The 23,472-nt window shown below is 52.4% G+C and overlaps 1 protein-coding gene across 2 annotated transcripts; it reads right to left on the bottom strand.

Moving 5' to 3' along the window:
• Positions 1 to 591: 591 nt before the first annotated feature.
• Positions 592 to 23,343, bottom strand: USP5 (ubiquitin specific peptidase 5). 2 transcript variants are annotated; one of them, XM_067545898.1, is made up of 20 exons: positions 22,854 to 23,343; positions 20,321 to 20,446; positions 19,955 to 20,021; positions 13,978 to 14,111; positions 13,598 to 13,743; positions 13,049 to 13,233; positions 12,293 to 12,387; positions 10,745 to 10,938; positions 10,096 to 10,167; positions 8,604 to 8,691; positions 8,282 to 8,407; positions 7,616 to 7,769; positions 6,983 to 7,157; positions 6,162 to 6,250; positions 5,796 to 5,918; positions 4,973 to 5,116; positions 4,655 to 4,800; positions 4,372 to 4,525; positions 2,634 to 2,718; positions 592 to 2,371 (listed from the first exon to the last, which is right to left on the bottom strand). In XM_067545898.1, the coding sequence occupies exons 1-20, from the start codon at positions 22,959 to 22,961 to the stop codon at positions 2,278 to 2,280; spliced, it is 2,505 nt and encodes an 834-aa protein (XP_067401999.1). In that variant the 5' UTR covers positions 22,962 to 23,343; the 3' UTR covers positions 592 to 2,277. The 2 variants fall into 2 exon arrangements, with proteins under 2 accessions (XP_067401999.1, XP_067401998.1); XM_067545897.1 differs by having other exon boundaries at positions 5,727 to 5,918; positions 22,854 to 23,342.
• Positions 23,344 to 23,472: the final 129 nt, after the last annotated feature.

Consider the following 23,472-nt stretch of genomic DNA (forward strand, 5'->3'; position numbering starts at 1 on the left):
CCCACTGAGCGGGGGAAAGAGGCAGAGCAAGGCCACAGCTGTCACCAGCAGCCATGACAGCAGTAGGAAAGGCAAACAAATGCCGGAGCCCCCCCCCCCCCCCCCTTATCTTCAACACCTGGCATCAGCAGTAAGCTGCCAAACTTGCCATAGGCCACATGATCCCAGCAATTCCCCAGCTAGCCCTGGTGAAGGGGGTGGGTCAGAAAGGACCACCGCCCCTGAGAAAAGGACAGCCTTCCCCACCCCTTGTAAAGCAGCCTCCCCTGACACAGAGGGTGGGGGAACTGGGCTCAGCTTCACTTTCCTCATTAAAGCAGCCCAGGATAAAGGAGGGAGTTGCAGGGAGCCCAGCATCCAGGCTTAGATTCTGCTCAGCTCTGCTCCTGCCTTGCGGTATGACCTTGCCCTGCTCTCAGTGTTTCCACCTCTATGAAGTAGGACAATGACACTGGCAGGGTGTAGCTCATCACGCCACCTAGAAATGCTTAATTATTTCAGCATTCAAGATATTTGAGCTGCAGCGTTACACAGGCCCTGGACCCCTAGCACCTCCCTTCCACCTCCCATGGAGCTCGGTTTCCCTAAAGGTGGAAGAGCAGGGACAGCATCTTAGCTCAACCGAAGAGATTGCGCTTGATGACCAGCCACCCTCACAATCCCAGCTGGAATGCCGGTTGTTCCCTTGATGCCACTATTAGAATCCAGAGAATGGAACAAATCCCCAACTCAGATCCCAGCCCTTTGCTCGTGACAGAGGACAGGTCCCCATCCACAGGAGATAAACAGCCTTTGTCCCTGCTCAGTGGGCCATACACGGAAGGCACAACGACAATGGGAAGGCAGTTGAAGCAGCTTAGTCAGGAAGAAGATGATGTCCTTTCTGGGAGTCACATGAGGCTAAGAAACCATCCAGCACGTACCAGGGCCTATGACATTACAGATAAGTGGAACACAGAAGTCCAGACCCATTTCCCAACTCCAAGTCCCTAGCCCTCATGCCCAAAAAAGTAACCTGACTTTTTCTACTTTCTGATGTGCACACACAAGCACACAGATAGCACTTTTGTCCTGTAAAAGAGGAATAAAACAATCATGTACCTGGCCCCAGCAACTGGTCACGGATGGGAGAAGTAACTGTTCAGGCCCATCACCTGTAAGGTTTTAATTGAGGACAGACTCTGACCTGGGACCCTTTCCAATTTTACACCAGTGGAGGAAACAAAACCCAAGCTGTGTTCACCAGGACCTAGGCTGCTGTGCAGAAAAGCTGCTGCATTGTCCAGCCAGTGGAATGCAGTGTTATGCCAGTTGCTATAATCAAATGTGGAAAGCCTAAGGCAGGGGATCATCATAGCCAGGGCCACGTACGGTGGTTGTTAGAGCCCTGATTACATGGGCATCAACAAGCACTACGAGTTGCAAACTACCTGAGCAATCCAGGGCAGGTGCCTTCACTCACTGGGATATTTATTAGCCACAGATAAAGCAGAGATGAAAGAGGGCTGTGCTAACAGATGCATCACACATCGCTGTCCACCATGCTAGGGCAATGGGGGCATTACAGACAAGACAGGAGCACACCTAGCTTTACACAGATCCAAGCAGCTTAGCATGCCGGCTCATACACCAAAAGAGGAGAAATGCCATTGGCAGGGTTACACAGAGCCCTGCCTTAGATGAGGAAGGAGTTCAGATACCCTGGCAGACAGGGCAGCCCCCCCCCCCCAAACATACGGGGCAGACAGAAGCAAGGGGGTATTTAGATTTTTATTTTATCCTTCGTGTATTTTGGCATTTAAGGGGCACACAAGGAGGAAGTGGTGCTACTTATGGCCCACGTTACTTCCTGCACAAGCACCCTCTTTTGAGATGGGGGCAGGAGAGAGAAGCCACCCACCCATGATACACAAAGCCACACACACACACAGACATGCCCTCCCCTCCTCTTCCAGCCTGGAAGGGGGTGGCATGATTACACCAAGCAGCAAAGCACTACAGGCTGTGTGTGTCTTGGAGTAGGGGGTAATGAGAGACATTTTACATAGAAACAAATCCATCCGCCCACCCCTATTCACTCATGTCCATGGGGGCCCCAGCCCCTAGTTTTATTAGCCAAGGAACGCCTGCCCCCTGTGTTACAGCAGTGGCACAGGGGGAGACAGCATGGAGTGGGGGGAAAATGTGCACTGCTTCTCTGTATTTATCGTCACTGCCGGCCGCCCTCTCCTCATGCCAACAGCCTGCTCCCCCCTCCGCACACAGTAGGAGGACGTTCTAGCTGGGAATCCGCTGGTAGAAGTAGATGTAGCCGAGATCCTTGGGGGGCTTCTCAGAGGCGCAGACTTTCTGGTCATTGTAAATCACCCACCTGAAACAGAGGGAAAGCTGAGGGCCACCAGCTTGCAGCTGCCCTGCAAATCTGTCCCCCTTTCCCTCCCATGTGGCACCTGGCCTGTTCCTCTCTGCCTTTCCTTCCCCAGTGATAACGGGGCTAGAGGGGGAATGACACTAGATAACTGAAGTAAATGGAGGGCGGGGGAGGGGGGGAGAGGGGGAAAGGAGGATGATGATACTGGGTTAATCCTTCGAAGCTGTTGCCCTTAGGGTCCTTCTTGTCCAGCCCCTCTTACCTGCCATCCTTCTTGATGTGGCAGACATAATGGCCACACATAGTGGAAGTGCCCATGTGGCTGATGAAGGCAAAAAGCTGATACTCTGAGGGAGAGAGGAAAAAAGAGGTGGTCAGATGGAGACAGAGGTAGGGAGGGTTATAAACATCAACAAGGACACATGCAAAGTACTCCACTTTGGAAGAACCAGTCGGTTGCACACACACAAAATGGGAAGTGACTGCCTAGGAAGGAGTACTGTGGAAAGGGATCTGGGGATCACAGTGGATCACAAGCTAAATATGAGTCAACAGTGTAACGCTGTTGCCAAAAATAAATAAATAAAAAAAACTTTCTGGGCTACATTAGTAGGAGTACTGTATGCAAGACTCGAGACGTAATTCTTCTACTTTACTCCACGCTGATTAGGCCTCAGCTGAAGTACTGTGTCCAGTTCTGGGCACCACACTTCAGGAAAGATGTGGACAAATTGGAGAAAGTCCAGAGAAGAGCAATAAATATGATTAATGATCTAGAAAACATGACCTATGAGGGAAAATTGAAAAAACTGGGTTTGTTTAGCCGTAGAAGAGAAAACAGGGGGGACATGGTAACAGTTTTCAAGTACATAAAATGTTGGTACAAGGAGGAGGGAGAAAATTTGTTTTCTTTCACCTCTGAGAATAGGACAAGGCGGCAATGGGATTAAATTGCAACAAGGGCAATTTAGGTTGGACATTCAGAAAAGCTTCCTGTCAGGGTAGTTAAGCACTCGAATAAATTGCCAAGGGAGGTTGTGGAATCTCCGTCACTGGAGATTTTTAAGAGCAAGCTGGACAGATGCCGGACAGGGATGGTCTAGATAATGCTAGGTCCTGCCTTGAGTGCAGGGGACTGGACTAGAAGACCTTTCGAGGTCTCTTCCAAGCCTACGGTTCTATGATTCTATACTCTTGGACACCTGCCCATGAAGGGCTCTCTAGAGAGAACTCTTGTCCCATGATCCCCTAGTGATACCATCAAGGAGTCTTGGCCCAGATAATGCTGAGAAGACCGCGTGTTTCATGGTGGAATAAGGCAGCTGCCTGATCACAAGGCCAAGAGAATGCAAGACCCAAGCTCTGGAGAGACTAGTGAAGCAAGCAGGAGCTTGGAGGAGAAGGAATAGCTCTTCAAAAACAGCCTGCCTGCTGCCCACCTCCAGCGTTTGAGAGGGAAGCAGATGAGAGGTGGCTCTGGCTAACATCTCTTGGATGGGTAGTGGCTGGAGCTTTCTACCTTACAGCAAATAGTATAGCAGCTTGCGCATGAATTCCCACAAAGATTTAGCTGGCTAGAGCCCAGGTGTTTTGATAGAAGACCACAAAAGAACCACCCCTGAGGCAACACAGAGAAGGGATGGGAGCAGAGGCCTCCTTACCTCCCTGGCAGGACCCCTGTTCCTTCCCCCCCATCTGCCTAGATGCCACCATCCCACTCTCACCCCTTTGATGATTCCCAGCTTCAGAGGAATAGGACCTCTCCCCCAGTGGTCAAAGACACTTTCCCCTTCCTCCCTATGATATTGCTCCAGTAGCCAGATCAATGCTTGGGAGGTGAGAACCTCAGGGATCAGACCTGAGGGGTTAGAGAGGATAAAGCTGTGGGGAACGCTGGGGCCCTATGGTCAGAAACCACCACTCTCATCTCAAGGAACTGAACTGCCCCTACAGAACCCACAGCAGGACAGAATTGATGCCCTCCAGTGTCTGGGACTCACTTCCAGGCCCATCGCGCACTTTGGGACCCACAGGGACAGATTCAGAGATGGACTCAGCCACCGAGCGCCCCTCTGAAATGTCCATGGCAGCCTCGGCGTCCAGGTCATCAATGTGACTGAAGATCCAGTCCACAGCCCGCTCCAGACTGTTACTCTGCAGGGAGGAGAGGCAAACTCTTAGGTCAGGAACCCCTCGCCCATGCAAGCACCTCCTTCCCTGAGGATGCTTTTTCCCAGCCCCATAAGGCTGCAATCCAGTAGCGATCTCATCCTTGCTCCTCACCGTGGCTCTTAGTGCTTTCATAGCCTGGTCCCGGGAGAAGCCCATGGAGACAATGGTGGCCACGCTGTCTTCTGAAGGGGGGTCTGGACAGATGATGGTGGAACCTGGCCCACTAGATCCAGGGAGAACCAGAGGGTTGGCAAAATCTGTAGCAGGAAACGGAACATAGTTCAGAGGGGCTACTAGCCCGCTCTGGTGGTAGGAAAACATTTTAAGGTCTAAGCTACTTCAGCCCTGGCCTCTCCAGCCGGTGGTGCTGCAGCATGCAGGACATTGATCCAGATGTTGAGGGCTTGGCCATGGTCTGGGTTCTCATACCTGGATCATCCATGTGTGACATGATCCAGTTCATGGCCGCCTCAGCCCCACTGTTCCCTGTGTAGTACACGGCTTTGCGGCAGGCATCCATGGGAAAGCCCATCTCCACCAGCTGGATAATCACCGACTCATCCAACATGGGGGCTGTGTGGGAAACAGAGACATTAGAGGCACCCCAGCAGCCCCGATCCCACCCACCCCTTTGTGTGAGCTCTGTCCCTTTCCTCCCACACAACCTTGTGCAAAGCTCAAGCTGCCAGGGAGGGAAGCATCTGATGTGAGCCTGGCTCCTCCCTCCAATGATCCCTGGGCTAAGTTCTTACCCCTGTAGCACACAGGCCTCATGTGGGGGTGGCGGGGTAAAACTCATGAACCAGGCACTCCCCAGCAACAGCTGAGGAACCCTGGCTCCTCGCTACCCCACACCAAACCACCAATCTTTGTGCAACCAAACCTCTCTCCCAGCTAGACCTAGGGTGAGCCTCAGCCCTGCCCTTCTGGATGCATTGTGCATGCCCCATATCCCACTCCTTCCTAATATGGGCCTAGACAAATCTACAGCTGAAAGGGCTACTGGGGCCTGCAACATCCTCGCACAACGGGCATGCAAGGGGGAAGGCACCAGTCACTGGCAAAGGGACAGGAAGAGAGAGACTGAGCAGGAGGAGGAAATCGTTAGTGGGGGAGACAAGTCATGAGGGGAGTGAGGGAGCGAGTCAGGCACTAGGAAGAGGAGAGGAGAAGAGTCACTAACATGTTGGAGAGGAGAAGTGAGGGGAGCAGAAGGAGTCGTCGTCCTCGTTGCCATAGAACCCCAGGCTACCTTTGGGCTCGTCTGGCGTCACCAGTGGGGGCGCGATGTCTGGCATCTCCTCCTCACCAGCTTGCAGCCCTGTCCCCCGCAGCGTAGAGATGTCCAGTTCCTCGGGCATTTCGATGGAGACATCTGTAAGCGAGAGTCTGGCTCAGACCCCGGGGACGCGTTCAGGGAGCTCACAGAGCATGGCTGAGAGGCCCACAAAGATAAGCCACCGGGGTAGAGAATGCACATGGGGGACTCTGCGGCAGCAGTGCAGCAACTCAGTAAGGAGTGCTCTCCCCTGTCCCCAAGCATGGGGGTGGTGCTACACGGAGCAGCACCGGGGACTCTCTGATCCCGACGCTTCGTGCTGCACCTCACTCTCCTTACCGAGCTTTTTGGGTACCCAGTCCAGGCCAAAAGTGAATTTCTTGATCTGGATCACCAGATAGTCTGGGAAGGAGGCAAACCGGGTTGTTCTGAAAGAGAGTGACATGTCATGTCTGGACAGGTTCCCCTTTGTTAATGGGGCAGGGGGAAGGGCGGGGAGGGGGGCTAGGGGAGACTGGTTGGCTCGGGGAGAAAATCAAGGAAGGGGATATGGAGCTCTACATTCCAGAGCTGTGCTGGAATACAGAGGGAATAGTCTGGATAGCCCTTGGGAGACTCCCCCATGCTCAGCACTGAGCCCGACAAACCCAGACCAGTTCCCAGAGGAATTAAATACAGATAAAACAAAACACGTAAGGATGCGTTTTAAACTACAGTTGAAGGAGCAGGATATTCAACACTGGATGTTAGGAAAAGCCTGAATACAAGTCATCGCTCAAAACTGCAGAAGATGTCAACTTGAAAAGTAACAGTTCTTTACACCCGTATTTTTCTGTAACAAACAGAACACCAACACCACTGCCAATTTCCTGACTTTCTATTGTTTTGTTTTCTGTATCACCACAGAATGCAGTGAAATGCAGTGTTGAGGACCGCACAGTCACCTTAACCCTGCCCACTGCAATCCTCATGGGGCAAGACTGAGCCTAAATAAAGGAACTCAGGAACCATCCCCAGGGCTGACAAGTCATGGATTTCTAAGAGGGGAACCAGCAGCCCTAAGAAACACTCCTGGCCTGGGTACTGTAGAAAAAGGGTTCCCAAGTGGGCTTTTCCCATGCTGATCTCTATCCTAGATAGCGCCTCCACACCACACTCACTTGAGAGCCACAGACTTGGCCTGCAAGGCTGTGCTCCAGAAGTCATCCACTTGCTCTGGAGCCCCATAGGCCTCTAGACAGGAGCTAAAAGGCACCTTGGCTCGGACCAGCTCGGGCAGCGGCTGCTTCTCCTCTTCTGCCTGGTGCTTCCTCTCTTCATATTCCAGTAGCTCATCTGGGGACAAGGCAGAGGAGTCAGATCCCCATTCCAAGGGCTCACCAGGCACCTGCGGTTGGCTACCACCACAGGCAGGACACCAGGCTAGATGGGCCCAGTAGTATGAATTCCCTAGAGTTGGTGCACAGGCCGCACAATCTCCTCCAGCCATCAGCATGGTTTCATTATGCTGGAGTCCCACAGGCTAAGTCACCACCATTGCCTTGGGTGAGGCAGTGGAAAGGTTTGGTCCCTAACTTCAGTGACCGATGCCACCTGTTCATAGCATCTCTGGGGAAATCCACCCTGCCCAGCTCCATGGGGCGATGGAAGAGAAGGATTTAGCTCTAGAACACCTTGCTTCCCCAGGTACTTGTAGGATCCCCTCAGCCCCCAGTAAAGAGCACAGTAGGAAAAGATTTCTCTCTGATCCCAGTGCCTGCGATCCCCTCCTCAGTCCCCATCAGGCCACTGACCTTTGTTGAGTGCAGCATCCATGGGCACGGGCAGCTGCATAATGTAGTCCACACGCTGAGTGTACTTCACCTTCTCTGTGGCCAGGCACTTGAGCTTTTCCTCCACCAGGAAACGGAAGACCTCATTGGGGTTCTCTGAGCTGCGGCAGTTCCTCTGGGAAGGGCAACACGAAGAAAATGGGTGTTATAGCAGGGTGGCCAGATCAACCAATCACAGGAGCAGCAGCCCCGCTTGGGACACAGACAAAGAACAGTCACCCCTGTCCCCGGTCCAAGTGTAGAAGCTGGAAGTGGAGAGGCTGTAACCCTTCAATCAGCGTCATCAGTCTCCAGAAACCAATCTCATCCCTATCCCAAAGGAGAGGGTTCCATATTTAGGGGGAACTAGGGTGCTCCCAGCTCCCCCAAAGCCTTCACATCATAATTTCACAAGGGCTGGAAGGCCCTGCAGTTGGGTGCGCTCATCCCCTGCTCCCAAAGGGATCTCTCACTGGTGTTCTGAACTTTAGTTCTAAGCACCTGGTGCTTCAAGTTACCTGCATGCTGTCTCCCTCCCTGCATTTCCATCCAGCCTAGGTGCCAGCCACGCACTGGCTGGCGCGCAGAACAGGAAGAAAGCAGAGCTGCCCCCTTCCCAGATTTGAGGAAATGTGGATCAGTCATTACCTCCACCATGTTGATGAAGTGCAGGAAGAACTCCTGAGCGTCTTGCTGCCTGTTGGTGGAGAATTCCGGGTGCCCTTTGCCAATGAGAGATTTAAACATGCGCGGAGCAATGCCATCCTGCATGCCCTAGAAGAAAGAAGTGGAAGAGGAAGGAGTGAACATGGCCTCGCAACAGCTCCACCCTGGGGTACATCTTCTCAAACCTGCCTTTCTTTACCGGCCAGCACCCTGGACAGTCTCCATAGAGGATACCCCACACCACAGCAGACACGTGCATTGGTGCATTTCCTCCCCATGAGGGAACTGGGAACATAGTACTCACCTTCTGGTTCTGGTCTGGTTGCTGTTCCCCGTCTCCAGAGGCTGGCTTCGAATACTCCCCAGAGAGCAGCCCGTGGCCCAGCTTGGCTCTGGAATAGCAGAGGATTCACCATCAAAGCTATACTAAACTGCTCCCACCTCAAACACCCCTGGTCACTCCAGGAGCCCATTCAATCACTCCAGCTTTGAAACTCACATGGACTTGCCCCAGCTGACCTCATGAAGTTCAGCTCCTTCTGCCCACCCAGCCCAGACTCCTCTGTCCCATCCTGCTCTGCTGCCTCCAGCCCTGTCTGACACCTTCCATTTGAAAACCGCACACAACTTTAGAACTGAGCCTCAGCACCTTCCTGGGCAATGGGTAAGGACTGTGCAGGGAGAGCTTCAGCCATTCTCAGAAAGGCAGCCAGTGCTAGGTTCCGACAGTCGTTTACACGCCGCACTCACAGCAGCTTGGCACAGGAAGTGAAGCCCCACACATGACTCTGTATGGGAGGCTGGGGGAGGCAGAATGCAGGCACTCCAAATCCGTGATGGCTGCGGCCCAAGTGATGGGATAGCAGGGCAGCAGACTGCACCCCATTCCCACCAGCAGGTTGATCATATTTTCCTAAGTGAGAGACACATTTTACTGCCCAGGGCAGGGCAGACGATAACAGGAGATACCCACTGTCAACCCTTCAGTGTGCTCTCTTAGGCCCAGCTTCTCCCCCTACCACCTTCCTCTACCTCCCAACTCCCGCACAATCCAGTTCATACACAGCCTCACTCACCAATGGACTCCCATTCCCTTGCACACAACCCTGCCAACCCATCCCCCTCTCATTTTAGCAATTCCACAGGCCTCCACGACCCAATCCCCACCTGCTCAGGAAGATCCATACACCTACTCCTCCTCGCCCCCAGACTGAGAACCTCCCCTGCCCTCCGCAGCCTTGGAGGCTCTCAACTCTTCCCACTCCTACCCAAGACTGAGCTCCAGAGTCCCCTTTAGTTGTCACTGGGAACGGAAAAGCAGAGGACATGGGCACGCAATTAAAATATTCCCAGAAAAGCCGGTATGCCCTGCTCCTCTCACAGTACACAGTTCTATGCACTGCCTGTGTGACTAAACCCACGTAAGCCGGTACACGCTGCTCTCTGAGCCACCTCCCTTGGTGGCCGGAAGTCTGTGCGGCACAGCCGGCAGCCCTCTGCTGACAGCTAGGTGTGCTACACCCACCAGCAGCATGGCTCACTACACCCTGCAGTACATTTGCCAGTCTATCCACTTGTGAGATTGCTGCTGGGTTAGACCCATTAGCCCCTGTCCTCTCTTGGAAGGCAAGCACAGTCTCCTGCTCAAACCTCAACTCTTGGAAAGTTACAGAGCTCTTTAATAACCGACAAGGGGTCAGCATCTCAGAAGAAGGGGGACCTACTTGTAACACTGGCCCTCCTAGTGGAACACCCCAAATCCACACCACATCCCCCTTCTTCGTGGCACTACATACACTTGGGTGCTGAAGTCCTGCGTGGGGTCTGAGGGAGCACTTTGGAATATCTTCTCCAGCTTATCCACATACCTGCAAAGCAAACCAGAGAGGCAAAGGGAGCTGCAGACAGAGCACCTGGCTGCATACAGCCAAGTCACTGGCCTGTACAAGGCTCCTAACCCAAAACCCGCAGAGAATTACGCCACGAGCCCTACGGAGTGGGAAAGGGTAGGTACTTCAATTAAGCAGGTTAGTTTCATCCCGAGCTCTACGAATTGGGTACGGGTGACCCTGAGCCCCTAGAGTGTGAATTGGACAAGGATAGGTGCCTTTCCCCTGGAGCCCTACAGACTGGGAAAAGGTGGGGCGCCCTAGTGCGTGGGTAAGAGCAAAGCATACCAGAGAGGCAAAGGGAGCTGCAGACAGAGCACCTGGCTGCATCCAGCAGTCACTGGCCTGTACAACGCTCCCAACCCAGAAGGTAAGATCCTACCATTAGGGGATCTTCCATGCTGATCTGCACCCATGAAGGATGGTGTGAATTAATTCCTCTCACCCTTCAGGTAGAAGAAGTCAAGAGGGATGGAGACCAGGACTAAATGGTCTAAGTAACCCATACCTCTGGAGCAGTGGGGGGGTGAGGAGGGGCTTCTCTTAGCTCACTTACTTTCTCTGGAAGTCAGGGATGCTGAATAGCACCTGCACCACAGAATTGAGGTAGCAACTATTGCCCAGGTTCTGGATGCCAGTGTAACCAGGGCCATAGAGGGGTTTGAGCTGCACCCCAGATTCCTGGATCAGCTCCCACTCCCCAATGCGCTGATTCATGTCAATCTCCAGCTCTGTCATTGTCTTGTCTGTCTGTGGAGAGAAGAGATGGACCGAGGGGGAGCTCAGAGAAGAGCCATAGATACATTCTGGGGCTAGAAAGGCAGAGTTCCAGGAGATAGTCCAAGGACTAAATCCATCCTGTTTGGTGAAAACCATGACTGAGGGGGGAGAATAGGGAAAGGGAAAGGCAAATGTCTAAGGGGTGCCAATTCCAAGGGAAGAGGGATTTTTTTTTTTTGGGAGGGGGGGGGGGGAGTTAAGGGAGACAGAGCAAGTCTGAGCAAAGGGAAAGGTCTGAGGTGTCTGAGTCTGAGGAGCCATCTGCCCCAGGGAAGCCCCATTGCTTGGAATACTGAATAGAAACCCCAAGGGAATGAATCTGGCGGTGGGGGAAAAGAGAGGGAGATAAGTCAGCTTTCTGCTTGAGGAGGAAGTGGGGGCTCTCTACCTGATGACCACTGCATAGTAACTGAGTGGTCACCAACTGAGTGGTCCACCAACCGGTGGAGGTGGGGGGAGAGGGGGGCACGCAAGATGCTCGGATCCAGCTGAGGCATCTGTGTGTGACAGAGGGCAAATGCCTGCAATAACATAGACAAACTTTACTGAATTAGGTTTAATACCACTGGGGTCCGTTGTATTAAAAATGTGCTATTGTAGGATTGTACTGTGTGGGCTTTTCTAGGAGTCTGACTAATGTGAACCTGGGGAAATATCAGGGACTTCACAGCCTGTTCGGGACAATAGGTGTGCAGTGGGTTTCCTAGGAGATACTTGGGAGGCCTTTTGAAGCTACGCCCTGGGGAGAAAAACCCAATGTTTGCCCATTGCCTGCTCCTGGAAACTCCAGATCAGAGACCCCTGAACTGTATAACGGGTGGACTAAACTTTTCATGGGTGTGCTAGTTCTGAGCTGAGGTTATGAACTTGTGACCACATGAGACCCCCTCCGTGGGGTCTGAAGGGCTAATCACCTGCCACAGCCCTGGTCAGAGTTGGGGTGATCTGTGGTAAGATCATTAGCATGCATATAGGTTCTCTTAGTGTTTTCTGAGTAATGCTTTAGCCCTCAGAATAGATAAGCTTGCACAGAAGGTGCTGCATGGTAGCTTAACTGTGGGCAGTCACACTTCTCAATCTCTGCTTAGGCAGTCTGGATTTTGCTAGGAATAACCCAGTGAAGGCAGGGAACTATTCAGCCTGGGAACTCCCCCGTCAACAGGGAGTTCGATGTGCATTTCCGCTCAAGAGATGTGACAGCGGGGGAGCCGGAACCCTGAGAATGGATGCCCTCTGTCTGAATCCCTGAGGGGAAAGACAGGTGCAGTTGTCCTGAACTGTGACACTCAGACCCCCTTGTTTTGATTGGGGGTTTCCCTCTCACCTTCTGCATCTTGAGCATGTCAATCCCAAAGTGAGCCAGGTGTTCGGCCAAGCTGGGATCCAGCACCATGTCATCCTCATCATAGGAGTAAACGTCTGTGGGGAAACAGACAGGAAAGGGAAAGACTTAAACTAGCTTCCACCTCAAACCACTCCCACATCCTATTAACAGTCACCCCCCTACTTCCCAAACAACCTGCCACTACAGAGAGGGAGCAACGTAAAGTGCTCAGAGCTTTAAAGTCTAACAGATTAATTGTCTGAGCAGTACTGTCCTAAGGTGGGAAGAATAGGGGACCTAAGTTCCCCAGAGGTGTGGGATAAAAAAGGGGAGCAAAGAATTTGCCTTGGATTCCAGCACAAAGGCTCTGTGTGCCTGGATAGCAGAGGGATGTTGTGCCATCCACCCCACATTCCTGTCCCGGACCCCTAAAGCAATGAGTCCCCCCATCCCAGGCTGGAGGGAATACAGACAGTTCTTCCAAAAGCCCTCAAATTCCGAGGAAGGGGGCAAAAGCAGCGCAGGGTTTTAGCAATTAGCTCAGGGCTCCCTCCCCAAGAAGCAGATCAGACCAGGGAAGCCCAGTTGTTGGTAGTGGCAATTGTTCAGTGCCTGTCTTAGGTCACAGCATTGGTAGGATTAGTGTGACACCCCAAGATCCTCCCTCACTTGTCCTGTCAGGGGACCATGGTGCCCAGATTCAGTCCATCCAGATGCCTGGCATCTGCAACTCCATTGGGTTCCCCCCCATCTCACCAGCCCCATCGGGGGTTATGGTTCCCAGTTTCACAGCCAGCGGGTAGCCAGTCTCCCGGTAATGCTCAACTGCGTGATTGTTGCCGCCACTGCCATCGAAGTAGCGCCGGCCACACAGGATGGATCCGTCAGTCATGTTGAGCCACAGGTTCTCACGCATGTCACACTTGTTGCATTTCCAGCCACTGCCAGCAAGGGGAGAGAAAAGGAGCAATTAGATGGAGTAGAACCCTTCCCAGTCTATTCCCTATTACCCACCCACCATGGCACAAGCAAAGGCTTCTGGGATCCCACTCTCCTCTTACTCCAGGAAGCAGAGTATCCTGGGTGACCTACGGGGCAGGGGGCAGTTGTAGTCCACCCCCCCCCAAGTTCCCAAGAATTTACCAGCTTGCATCACAGGCCACACCTTGAAGAGGAGGGCATGGCTACACAGAGCAGGCCCACAGGAGAAACCCCCTCCAATGACGGAGCAATAGTCCCACCAGCGCCCCCGAGAGGGAGGTTGTGTTGTGCAGAGTGTCCAGGGCGAGGGGGAGCCAGACTCACCACGGAGGGATGCGCACGCTGTTCTGTAGCTGGGGCAGGGAGAAAGCATGTTTGGAAACTCGCCGAACCTCTCCGTCCCAGGCCTGCACCTCCTGCTTCCGGGAGGCTGAATCTGCTGTCAGGATAGCCTCAACCGCACTGGCAATCTGGAATTGGGGGACGGGAGAAATAGGGCAATGAGAGCTGCACAACACCTACCCCTGCTATTCCAGACATCGCTTTCCCACAAGGCTCTGCCAATGCCACTCCATCCTGCCCCGCTGCCCCCCTGCTATTCCAGCCCAGGGCCCCAACACAACTCTGCTGGATCCTATTTACAAAGTAGGATAGTCCCTACTCCAGAACAGTGCCCTTTGGGCAGACAGAAAATAAAGACGTACCCTGTCTCTGACCATGTCTGGCAGCCCCTCCAGCCCATCCCGTGGGATCTCCAGGTGCTCTGGAAAAATTACTATTTTTACATCTTCGTCATATTCAAACTTCTCCTCTGGGATGTCAAACCCACCTTCTATGCCTGCAAGAGAAGGAACACTGCAGTAAGAGTCAAGGCCAAGAATCCATAACCCAACCAGCTCTCTTACCTTACATGTGCCAACCCCAGGGAGGGGCTTTCTAGCCTTGGATAGTGGGTGAACCAAGGAGCCATAGTGCCGTGACTAGCCTCTATACTGACACTGGCTAGGACAGAACCACCAGGGGACATTACATCTGTGAATCAGGAACAGCAAAGACAACTAAATGTAGTTGGGGGACGCGGGAAGAAATCCTCCCAAACCCAAGGGACACTGCACAGTCACTTCCAAAACAGTTGGCGAAGAGCGACTACTGCTTCCTGCACCTTCCACAGAGAGAGGCTTCCTGCTGTTTCAGTGTTCGAGGGCAGGGCGTAGAAATGATTAGTCCAGGTTCCCCCCAGAAACATTAGTGTTACAAGAACAAAGCTCACAGACTTAGAGAAACCGGGAAATGTAGCTTCCCATACGCTCCCCTTAACTCCATCACCTTTGAGATGTCAGCAGACAGGCACAGGCACTCTGTGCGTAACAAGGAACCCAGTCTTATTTTCAAACAGTCACTGGCCACATATCAAAAGGCAATGTTTGTGGGACTGAAAGAATTCACACCTTACACACTATTATAATATTCTATGTACAAAATATGCCTTGTGAGGTATCATTTAAAACCTAGTAACACGCTGACTGCCAATATTCTTCTGTAATGTAGTACAAAATGCATATTAAGAGTTATGAACATAAGCTGAAATTAGAACTACGTGTTTACCAGACAAGTCAGGGGGAGGAAGGGGTAAACTGGTTTCCTCAAAGACAAAGGACAAGGAAACTTTTTCACGAGGAGGCAATATGAGCTAGGCGGGTCAGGGTTTCTGATCTCTCTCTCTCCCCCTCCAGAATAGGTCACTCTGTTATAGCTGGGACATCAAGTCTTTACCATAAATACTAGTTCTTGCTTTGATTTCCAGCAGGTTCAACTTAGCATCATCCTTGTCAGGGCGGATTGATACAAAACCAAAGTGATTAAATCAACACAATATTCCTCTGTGCCCCCAGCTGTGCCAAGTAGCAAAGCTGGGGTGGGGAGCAGAGGAATGGGTATGGGCTGAGATCTGGGCAGCAAAGCATGGTGTGTGTGTGTGTGTGTGTGTGTGTGTGTGTGTGTGTGTGTGAGAGAGAGAGAGAGAGTACTTTGGGCTCAGAGCCAGGAGGTGAAGCTATTGGACTATGATCCAGCTAGCACGGCATTGCTCCTTAGGGGCTGGCATAGTAGCGGGACAGGAAGGAGGCTCTGGGTAGTGGGAGGGACCAAAGAGAACTCAGATAGCAGCTATCGGCAGGTGGAGGAAGGCCGGGATGTGGCAAAAGCAAGTGACTGGAGGGGGAAAGAGGGTGATTGGCGGGAGGGGAGGGGGCGGGGGGGGGACGGGGACCGACGACGACGGGACGGGACAGGAGAGAGCCCCAGGGACTGGCCCTGAAGATTGGGGGGTGGGGAGGACACAGGACCCGGGTGGCAGGCTGTGGGGGCTGCAGGGACAAGGCTGGGGTGGGGAGCTCCGTGGACTACTGGGAACACAAGCAGTCACCTGGGGACAACTGTGCTGTGCAGTCCCACCCAGCTGCCAGCTCCCTGCTGGGGGGTCCTGCACTGGGGAGTGTGCATGGCTCCGCATGACTCCAATCCCAGTTCAGCTTCAGCTTGCACACAGAGGTGATAGGTAGCTGTGGCTAGTGTGTGTGTGTGTGGGGGGGGGGAGGCGGGGGGGGGGGACCGTGCTCCCCCCAATTTCTCAGGATGCCTCTGTCAGAGATGCCGGAGGAGGCAACGCGCCCCCTGGCAGTGGCACTCTCCCTTTGTCCCTGCAGCGCGGGGAGGGAGGAAGCAGCAGGCTGCTGGATGAGCTCCACTCTTCCCTGCATGGGGCTTCTTTGCCCTCCCGGCTATTGGAGCCCCATGGGATGGTCCCATGCGATGCCTCTGCCTCCACCCCCAACTCACCTTGGAAGATGGTCTGTGAAGCTGGCAGCAGTGCTGGGACTCCAGCAGCAGGGAAGGAGAAGCCGCCCCATGTAAGGGGCAGAGGAGCTCAGGCAGCAGCCTGCTGCTTCCTCCCTCCCTCCCTGCACTGCAGGGACACAGGGAGAGAGCTGTTGCCGGGCCGTGCTGCCTCCTTGCTTCTGGGCAACCCCGCCACAGATGTCCTAAGAAATCTGGGAGGTGGGGGGAGGGGGTGACCCTGAATGCCCCACCCACACGTTGCCTCTGCTCATGCAGTCCACTGAAAAGTGTCTGATGATCCAGATTCGGCCTACGGACTGCCTATTGACTACCCCTGACCTAGTCTGACCTCCTGCACGTCACAGGCCACAGAACCTCACCCACCCATTCCTGCAATAGGCCCATAACTTCTGGCCGAGTTACTGAAGTCCTCAAATCTTGATTTAAAGGCTTCATGTTACAGAGAATTCACCATTTACTCTAGTTCAAACCAGCAAGTGACCTGTGCCCCATGCCCTAGAGGAAGGCAAAAAACCCCCCAGGGCATCTGCCAATCTAAAGTGGGAGAAAATTCCTTCCTGCCCCCAAATATCCTCTCACACCACACTTTTGTTCATAGATTGGAAGAGGGGAAACACATTTTCTTGCTTTTTCAACTCAGAATCAGTTTTTAAACTTTAAGTGAACTAGTTATTGAACTGGATGAGTTGAATAAATTGAAATGAAGAAAATATTCTCTCTGCATCTGCAGAAGAGGTTCCTGTGTCAAAAATTGGTTTAGCACTTCAGCAAACTCTGGTTGCAGGTGCTTTGCCAGTGAACGTCTCCAGCTCAGTGGCGTGACTTTCTTTAAAACTTCAGCAGCAGATACAAAACTGTTCAAGCACTATGTAATTGGAACAATTTTAAAAGACTATAGTATGTTTAGGTCTTAACATAGGTTGCCAATTTCAAATTTAATTTGAAATAACTATATTTTTTAAAATAACAAAATATTTCAATAAAAAAAAATTTTTTTTTTTTAAATCATCCATTTTTACCCACTCTGTGGGTGCAGGCTCTTTTCCTCAGAGTGTTCTAGAAACAGCCACCGTCTAAAAGGGCCTGCATCCACAGCTCTTCCAAGAGCCACCACCTGATCAAATGGACGAGCCTAACTTTGCACTACTCATAGAATCATAGAATATTAGAGTTGGAAGGGACCTCAGGAGGTCATCTAGTCCAACCCCCTGCTCAAAGCAGGACTAACCTCAGCTATATCATCCCAGCCAGGGCTTTGTCAAGCCTCAGCTTAAAAACCTCTAAGGATGGAGATTCCACCACCTCCCTAGGTAACCCATTCCAGTGCTTCACCACCCTCCTAGTAAAAAACTTTTTCCTAATGTCCAACTTAGACCTCCCGCCCTGCAACTTGAGACCGTTGCTCCTTGTTCTGTCATCTGCCACCACCGAGAACAGCCTAGCCCCATCCTCCCTGGAACCCCCTTTCAGGTAGTTAAAGGCTGCTATCAAATCCCCCCTCACTCTTCTCTTTTGCAGACTAAACAAGCCCAGTTCCCTCAGCCTCTCCTCATAAGTCCTGTGCTCCAGCCCCCTAATCATTTTGGTTGCCCTCCGCTGCACTCTCTCTAACTTGTCCACATCCTTTTTGTAGTGGGGGGCCCAAAACTGGACACAATATTCTAAATGCGGCCTCACCAATGCCGAATAGAGGGGAATAATCACTTCCCGTGACCTGCTGGCAATGCCCCTCCTAATGCAGCCCAATATGCCATTAGCCTTCTTGACAACCAGGGCACACTGCTGACTCACATCCAGCTTTTTATCCACCGTTACCCCCAGGTCCTACATTACACCAAGCACAATGCTTGTCCACAACACTCTCCACCTCCTCCAATTAGCCCTTGAGTGCAGTGACATGGTGGCTCTGGCAAACTATACACATCACACCAGCTTGGGGGCTTCGGAAATATCAAGAACAGAGTCAACTGAAAAACACAAATCAGTACTCTGTACCCAGGCTTTCAACAAACCCAAACATGCCTTCTCAGTGTCTCTTCTCAGGGCTCCCTACAGACAGCATCATGTTCTTCCCCCTGAGCAAGGAGCGACTGGCAATGTGGAATCCCCCAGAGCATTAGAAGGTTCCTGAACCCTAAATCAAAATAGGCTGTTAAGGTTCAGGACGGCCCTTAAGAGCTTCCTAAAGCTCCACTGGGGTGCTGAGCCCCCTGTGAGCCTCAGGCTCAAGAGGTGGGAGTGGCCTTCCAGCACTTACCACAGGGACCCCAATGATCTATTGAGGTGCTTATAAGGCTCCTTGAACACCTCAAACACTGATGGAGTTATCCTATCAACCCTGCGTGAGGTAGAGAAGTCCTGCTGTCCCCCTGTTACAGATGGGGAATAAAGGCACAGAGACTAAGGGAGAGATTTTGAAGTGCCTAAAGCAATTAAGATCACAAGTCAGTGGGACTTTGCTCTTCAGTTCCCTTCAGCAGTTTTGAAAATCTTCCCCAAAGCAATTAATCCACCACCATACAGGAAGTCCACTGCAGAGAGAAGGTGAGAATTCAGTTTCCCTGAATGGTTCCAAACCATTGCCTTAACCACAAGGCCAGTCTTTCCTTCTTATAGTCCCTGCCTCACCCATTACACTGAAATGTCATCAAATGCAGATATTTGCTGGGCCAATACAGATGTATGTCTCACACAGCTTTGTAGAGTGGGAATTGTACAAAGATCATAGCCAAGCACATAGATTTGGTCTAGTCTCTTCGAGAGGCTGCATAGCTAAGTGGGTAAAACATCTGCCCTACCAAGAAACCTCTCTTCTATTCCTGGCTTTGACAGAAGTAACTTTGGGGAACCTCTATTATCCAGTTACCCCCTCTGTAAAAAGGGGGTGAATGATAGGAACTCGGTGTTATTTGTATTGCAGCAGTGCTGGGAGGCCCTAATCACTCTCAGTACCTTTTGCTACACAAAAAGGAATTTTTAAGGGGATAAGTAGATGTAACACACTGGTGCAGTATGTGTTATATGTTTTCCTCTAGTGGCTGGCCTACATAAGAGGCCAAGAACCTGAAACTGCTGGAAGGCAAAGGAGTTACTCTTTTAGCTACAGCGTTGGAGGTCCGTGCTGTAGTGCAGGAAGTTCTGGGTTCGAATCTGCTCTCAATGAACAAGCAGCATTTTGATTGTCCTGGCTGAATTCCTGACCAAAACTCTTTCCAGCTTGTGCACAACGTCCCTTTGATCAGCAGTGGAGCACCAGCACTGCAGCATTGCACCCTGTCATTCCAAAAAGTATCATTTGTATATTTCAATGTTGATCTTTCTCAATACCATGCCCTAGATCTCAAAGAACATCCTAGACAGAAAAGTTTTATGCGGAGCCTGCCCATAACTTTTTCCCCTATCTGCACTAAAAAGGGTTAAGTTTTTCAACTATGTAAAAATGTATGAGGGACTCTCACAAACTTTTTGATCGAGCAACCTCAAAATTTCCCCAAACTCTACTCCAGCCCCTAGACTGGCATGGCAATCTTCAAGCTGATCTATGTATACAGCTTTTAGAGAGGATGCAAATTCCATCTGTTAAGAGAACTGTTACAGATTTGAACATAAAGCAACTCCCATCACTGCAACAGCAGCAGGTTTTTAAAGAGCTATCCTTCTTGGCCGCTCCTGGACATGTGGACCTTGGACTAGACGGGACTACCGGATCTTGCCCAGTATGGGGCATAAAAGGTAAAGAGTGTATAGCCAGACCTCTCGAGCTCTCTAGCCCAGAGATATGGCACGGCAGGGAAACTGGACTATATGGAGTTGTTTTCTTACCAATAGCCAAGCGGGTGGGTTTCTTCCTTGGGGGGTCTCCAGCACTGGAGTTACTGTCTTCCTCCTTCTGTGTTAGAGGCAAGGAGAGAGAGAGAGAGGGAGACAGTCAGTAAGAAGGGCAAGCGCTCTAGGGAAGCCCAGAACCTGTGGAACTGGGGCAGATACTGGAGGTGGAGAGAGATGGAGCAGGCAGGCAAAACAATAACTAATTGAGACAAAGCTCCAGGGTTGGGGTCCCATCAGGTTGTGTTTGAGATGAGGGAAAACCTCAGGTCCAAAAGAACATAGAAATGGATCCCTTTTGTCAGCCTCTGAGCTGGTTTGGCACTGCAGTGTGTATCCCAGCTCCAAGCATCCCATTCTTACCAGCTTGCGTGTTTTCTTGAGGTGCAGATAGACCCGATGGCCTGTTTTCCCATAGTACTTCTCCACAAATTGCTTTCCGAAGCCCAGGAACGTGTTCATACAAATATACAGGCCCCCGTCTGACTCCTAGCAGAGAAAGACAGACTGATAGGAAGACACCTCTAAGAGGCGGCAAAGGAAGCTGTTCCACAGAACAGGATAGACTTTTACCTCTTCTAAAAGGTTCTAATCCAGCTCTATTCAATTACTCTAAATCATGCCCATGTGTCAGCCATTCAGTGGCTGGTCTGAAATGAGTTATGAAGTCCTAGTTGTCAGCAAGACATGTATCTCCCATCACTATGAATGATTTGAAAATCCACCTGCCTTTTTATCCATCGTGAGTAGGAAGCTGAATCAAGCCAGACTCAAACTTCTGAGAAACAGTACCTTCATTTTAAAAAGCCTTTAGCATGAGTTGCAAAGAAAACATTCAAAGCATGACTCAGGCAAAACTTATGCAGCTACATCAACCTGTGTCTGTAGGTAGAGCGATCCAGTGCTACTGGTGCAGCTCGGAGCTTTGCCAAACTGTTGCAGATTGCAAGTTAACTATAATCTTGTTTGATTTTACTGTTGTTTCAGAACCTTGTGGGCAGTTGTGAAACAGACAATGACAAGAATCAGGTCAGCGTCACACTTGCCTTGGCAACATCCCAGCACCTACAGCACTGATGCTATTTAATGGCGGTGGGAGAAGGCGTGAGAGACCCCCATATGGAGACCAGGAAAGAGAAAGAATAGCAGCAAACACCCAATCTGTGTCTCAGCAACCAGAAAGTTGACATGGAAATAGAAGCAAAAAAATGGAATTCCCAAACAGAACTCAGATGCAGGGCTTGTGGAGGAAAAGAAGGGGGGGGGGGAAAGAGGACTAGTCTTTCATCTCCTATTGCCTTGGACAGTTGGACCCAAAATCTTTTCATGTCTGTATTTGATTAGCAGGTTTAATTCTGGTAGAGAAGGCAAAAAATAGACACTGGCAACAACATAAAAAAGATTTAATTATATGAAGGGGAAAAAAAGTGGAATGAAGCCAAGAAGAGAAAAAAGGTAAAACAAAATGAGAGCCTGGCAGTAAATTATGTATTTTAGTGTGTGAGAAATTTGACTGACAAATTTACAACAGGATACAAGGAAACAAACATCATACAACTGTACCCATCCACATGAGCGCCAGTGGGAGTGGCAATGCAGATATTTTTCATCCTGGACAGTAGGTTTAGCTTTTGATCAACAGTGTCAAGTAATTTTTCAAGCACTGATAGTGGGCAGCAGTTAGCCTGCTAGCTGGCAGCCTCAATAGCGAGTAAGGACTGAATGGACCACAGAGACTGAACTCTCCTTCCCAGGAAGGGTGCTGCATTTTGTCAGGGTGCATACAGGGAGGGAAACTTGCTTTACTGCTGCTCGGGCTGTCCCCAGTCTGGGGGTAGAGGCCTCCATTAACCAATCAATTTCCCAATGAAAAAATGGAACCATGTTTAGAAATCCCTGCAGCTGTGACTCCATGGGGCGAACGTGGCCGGAGGGAAGGGGACACTGCCCTCTTAAGGATGCAGCACTGGGGTACCCCCCCCCCCCCAGCTTTTGGAGATGGGGAGAATTTCACAACGGAGGAGGAAAAGGGTCCCTAAACCAAGGAGAGCCCAGGCAGGGTCGGAGGGATTGAATTTAGGAGCTGAGGGCGGGTCCAACTCCTTCTATTGCCTGGATATCTAGAAGAAACAGTTTGTTTCCCCCAGGCTGGGAAGGGCCTGGCTGCCCCCAGGAGACGAGGGAGCCCCGCACCCACACACGGGCCGGGGGAGTGGGTGTAAGCAGCAGCAGCAGCTTCCTCCCCTCACCCCCGGGGCTGAATCCGGGCCTGCGGCCGGGGTGGGACCGTGGGGCCGAGCGAGCGCTGCCGCTGTCAGAGCGACGGGGCTACGCCCACCAGCGTGCACGGCGAGCCGCCCCGCAGCAGGCGGCCCGGCCCGCTCCAGACGCCAACAAGGCAGCGGGGCGAGGAGCCCCGGCGGCTGCACCCCGCCCGCGGAGCGACTGTCGGCGGCTGCAGCGCGGCCGGGCCGGGCCGGGCCGGGCCCCGCGGGCTGCCTCTGGGGACTGCAGCGCCCAGCATGGCCCGGCCGAGAGAGCGCCTCCTCTCCGGGCGCAGGGCTGAGGGGGCCGGGCCGGGGTGAGTCAGCAGGACGAGCCCGCGGAGCCGCTCGCCGCTGGGGAGGCCGACCCCCGCCGACAGCGCCGGGGCGGGGAGAACTACCGCCCCCAGCAGCGCTCGCCCGGCGGCAGGGCCGGACCGCGGGGCTTGCCGGGAGTTGTAGTCCTGGCGGCCACGCGCCCAACGCGGCCGAACGGAGCCCGCCCCGTGGGAAACTACATGTCCCAGGATGCCTCAGCCAGGCCGGTCCCTTGGGCCCGGGAGCGCTCAGGAGCGGGCCGGGGCGCAGGCGGCCTGGCGGGAGGGGAGGGGACAGCGGCCGGCGGCGCTTACCGGTGTGTCGAAGGAAAAGGCGCATTCCTCCTTATGGACCCGGTCCCCGGCCTTGGGCACCCGGATGGCCGGCAGCACCGATAGCAACGCCTCGCTCAGCTCCGCCATGACAGCGGCTCCCTGCAGCACCGCCCACAGCCCCACCCTGACCAATCACCGTCCTTCGTGGTCCGACACTAGCTAGCCAATCCCGTGCCATGCAGGCACACGGGCCGGGAGGTGGGGCGGGGCGACCGTTAACTGCTGCGGTCCCTTGGTTCTAAGGCCAGCCCTGCTCAGCCTATCAAAACCGCCCTTTGTGTACGGACAACCACTCGGGACAATCCAGGTAGAGACGTCTAGACCCCCAGCCAGCCAATGGAAGTGCAAGAGTCACTTGGGGGCGGGGTCTCTTGGGGATTGACGGAGGGAAAGCCAATGAGAACCGGAAAGCCTACTAACCCAGCCAATAGACGATTATAAAGGGCTGGGGTGGGAAGTCACCAATCAGATTGGAGAAATTTTAAATTCCAGCCAATGGGAAGCCGGCAGGGAAGTGGCATGGTGTTTATGAATTACGTTGCACAAAGGCTGTGGCTGTCCCGCCAATGGGAGGTCAAGAGGTGGGAGCGTGACATGA

This window comes from Emydura macquarii, unplaced genomic scaffold (genome assembly GCF_026122565.2).
Source record: "Emydura macquarii macquarii isolate MOO-44397 ecotype Brisbane River unplaced genomic scaffold, CSIRO-AGI_Emac_v2 contig_1119, whole genome shotgun sequence".
In the NCBI taxonomy this organism is placed as follows: domain Eukaryota; kingdom Metazoa; phylum Chordata; order Testudines; family Chelidae; genus Emydura; species Emydura macquarii.

What these genes read in the sequence shown, in the direction of transcription:
- USP5 (XM_067545897.1), bottom strand. Translation starts at nt 22,961, where the DNA reads ATGGCGGAGCTGAGCGAGGCGTTGCTATCGGTGCTGCCGGCCATCCGG. An exon ending in GGATGCTGCACTCAACAAAG is followed by an intron (nt 7,158 to 7,615) that starts GTCAGTGGCCTG and finishes CCTTGTCCCCAG; the next exon opens with ATGAGCTACTGGAATATGAA. An exon ending in GCCAAGTCTGTGGCTCTCAA is followed by an intron (nt 6,251 to 6,982) that starts GTGAGTGTGGTG and finishes ACTCTCTTTCAG; the next exon opens with AACAACCCGGTTTGCCTCCT.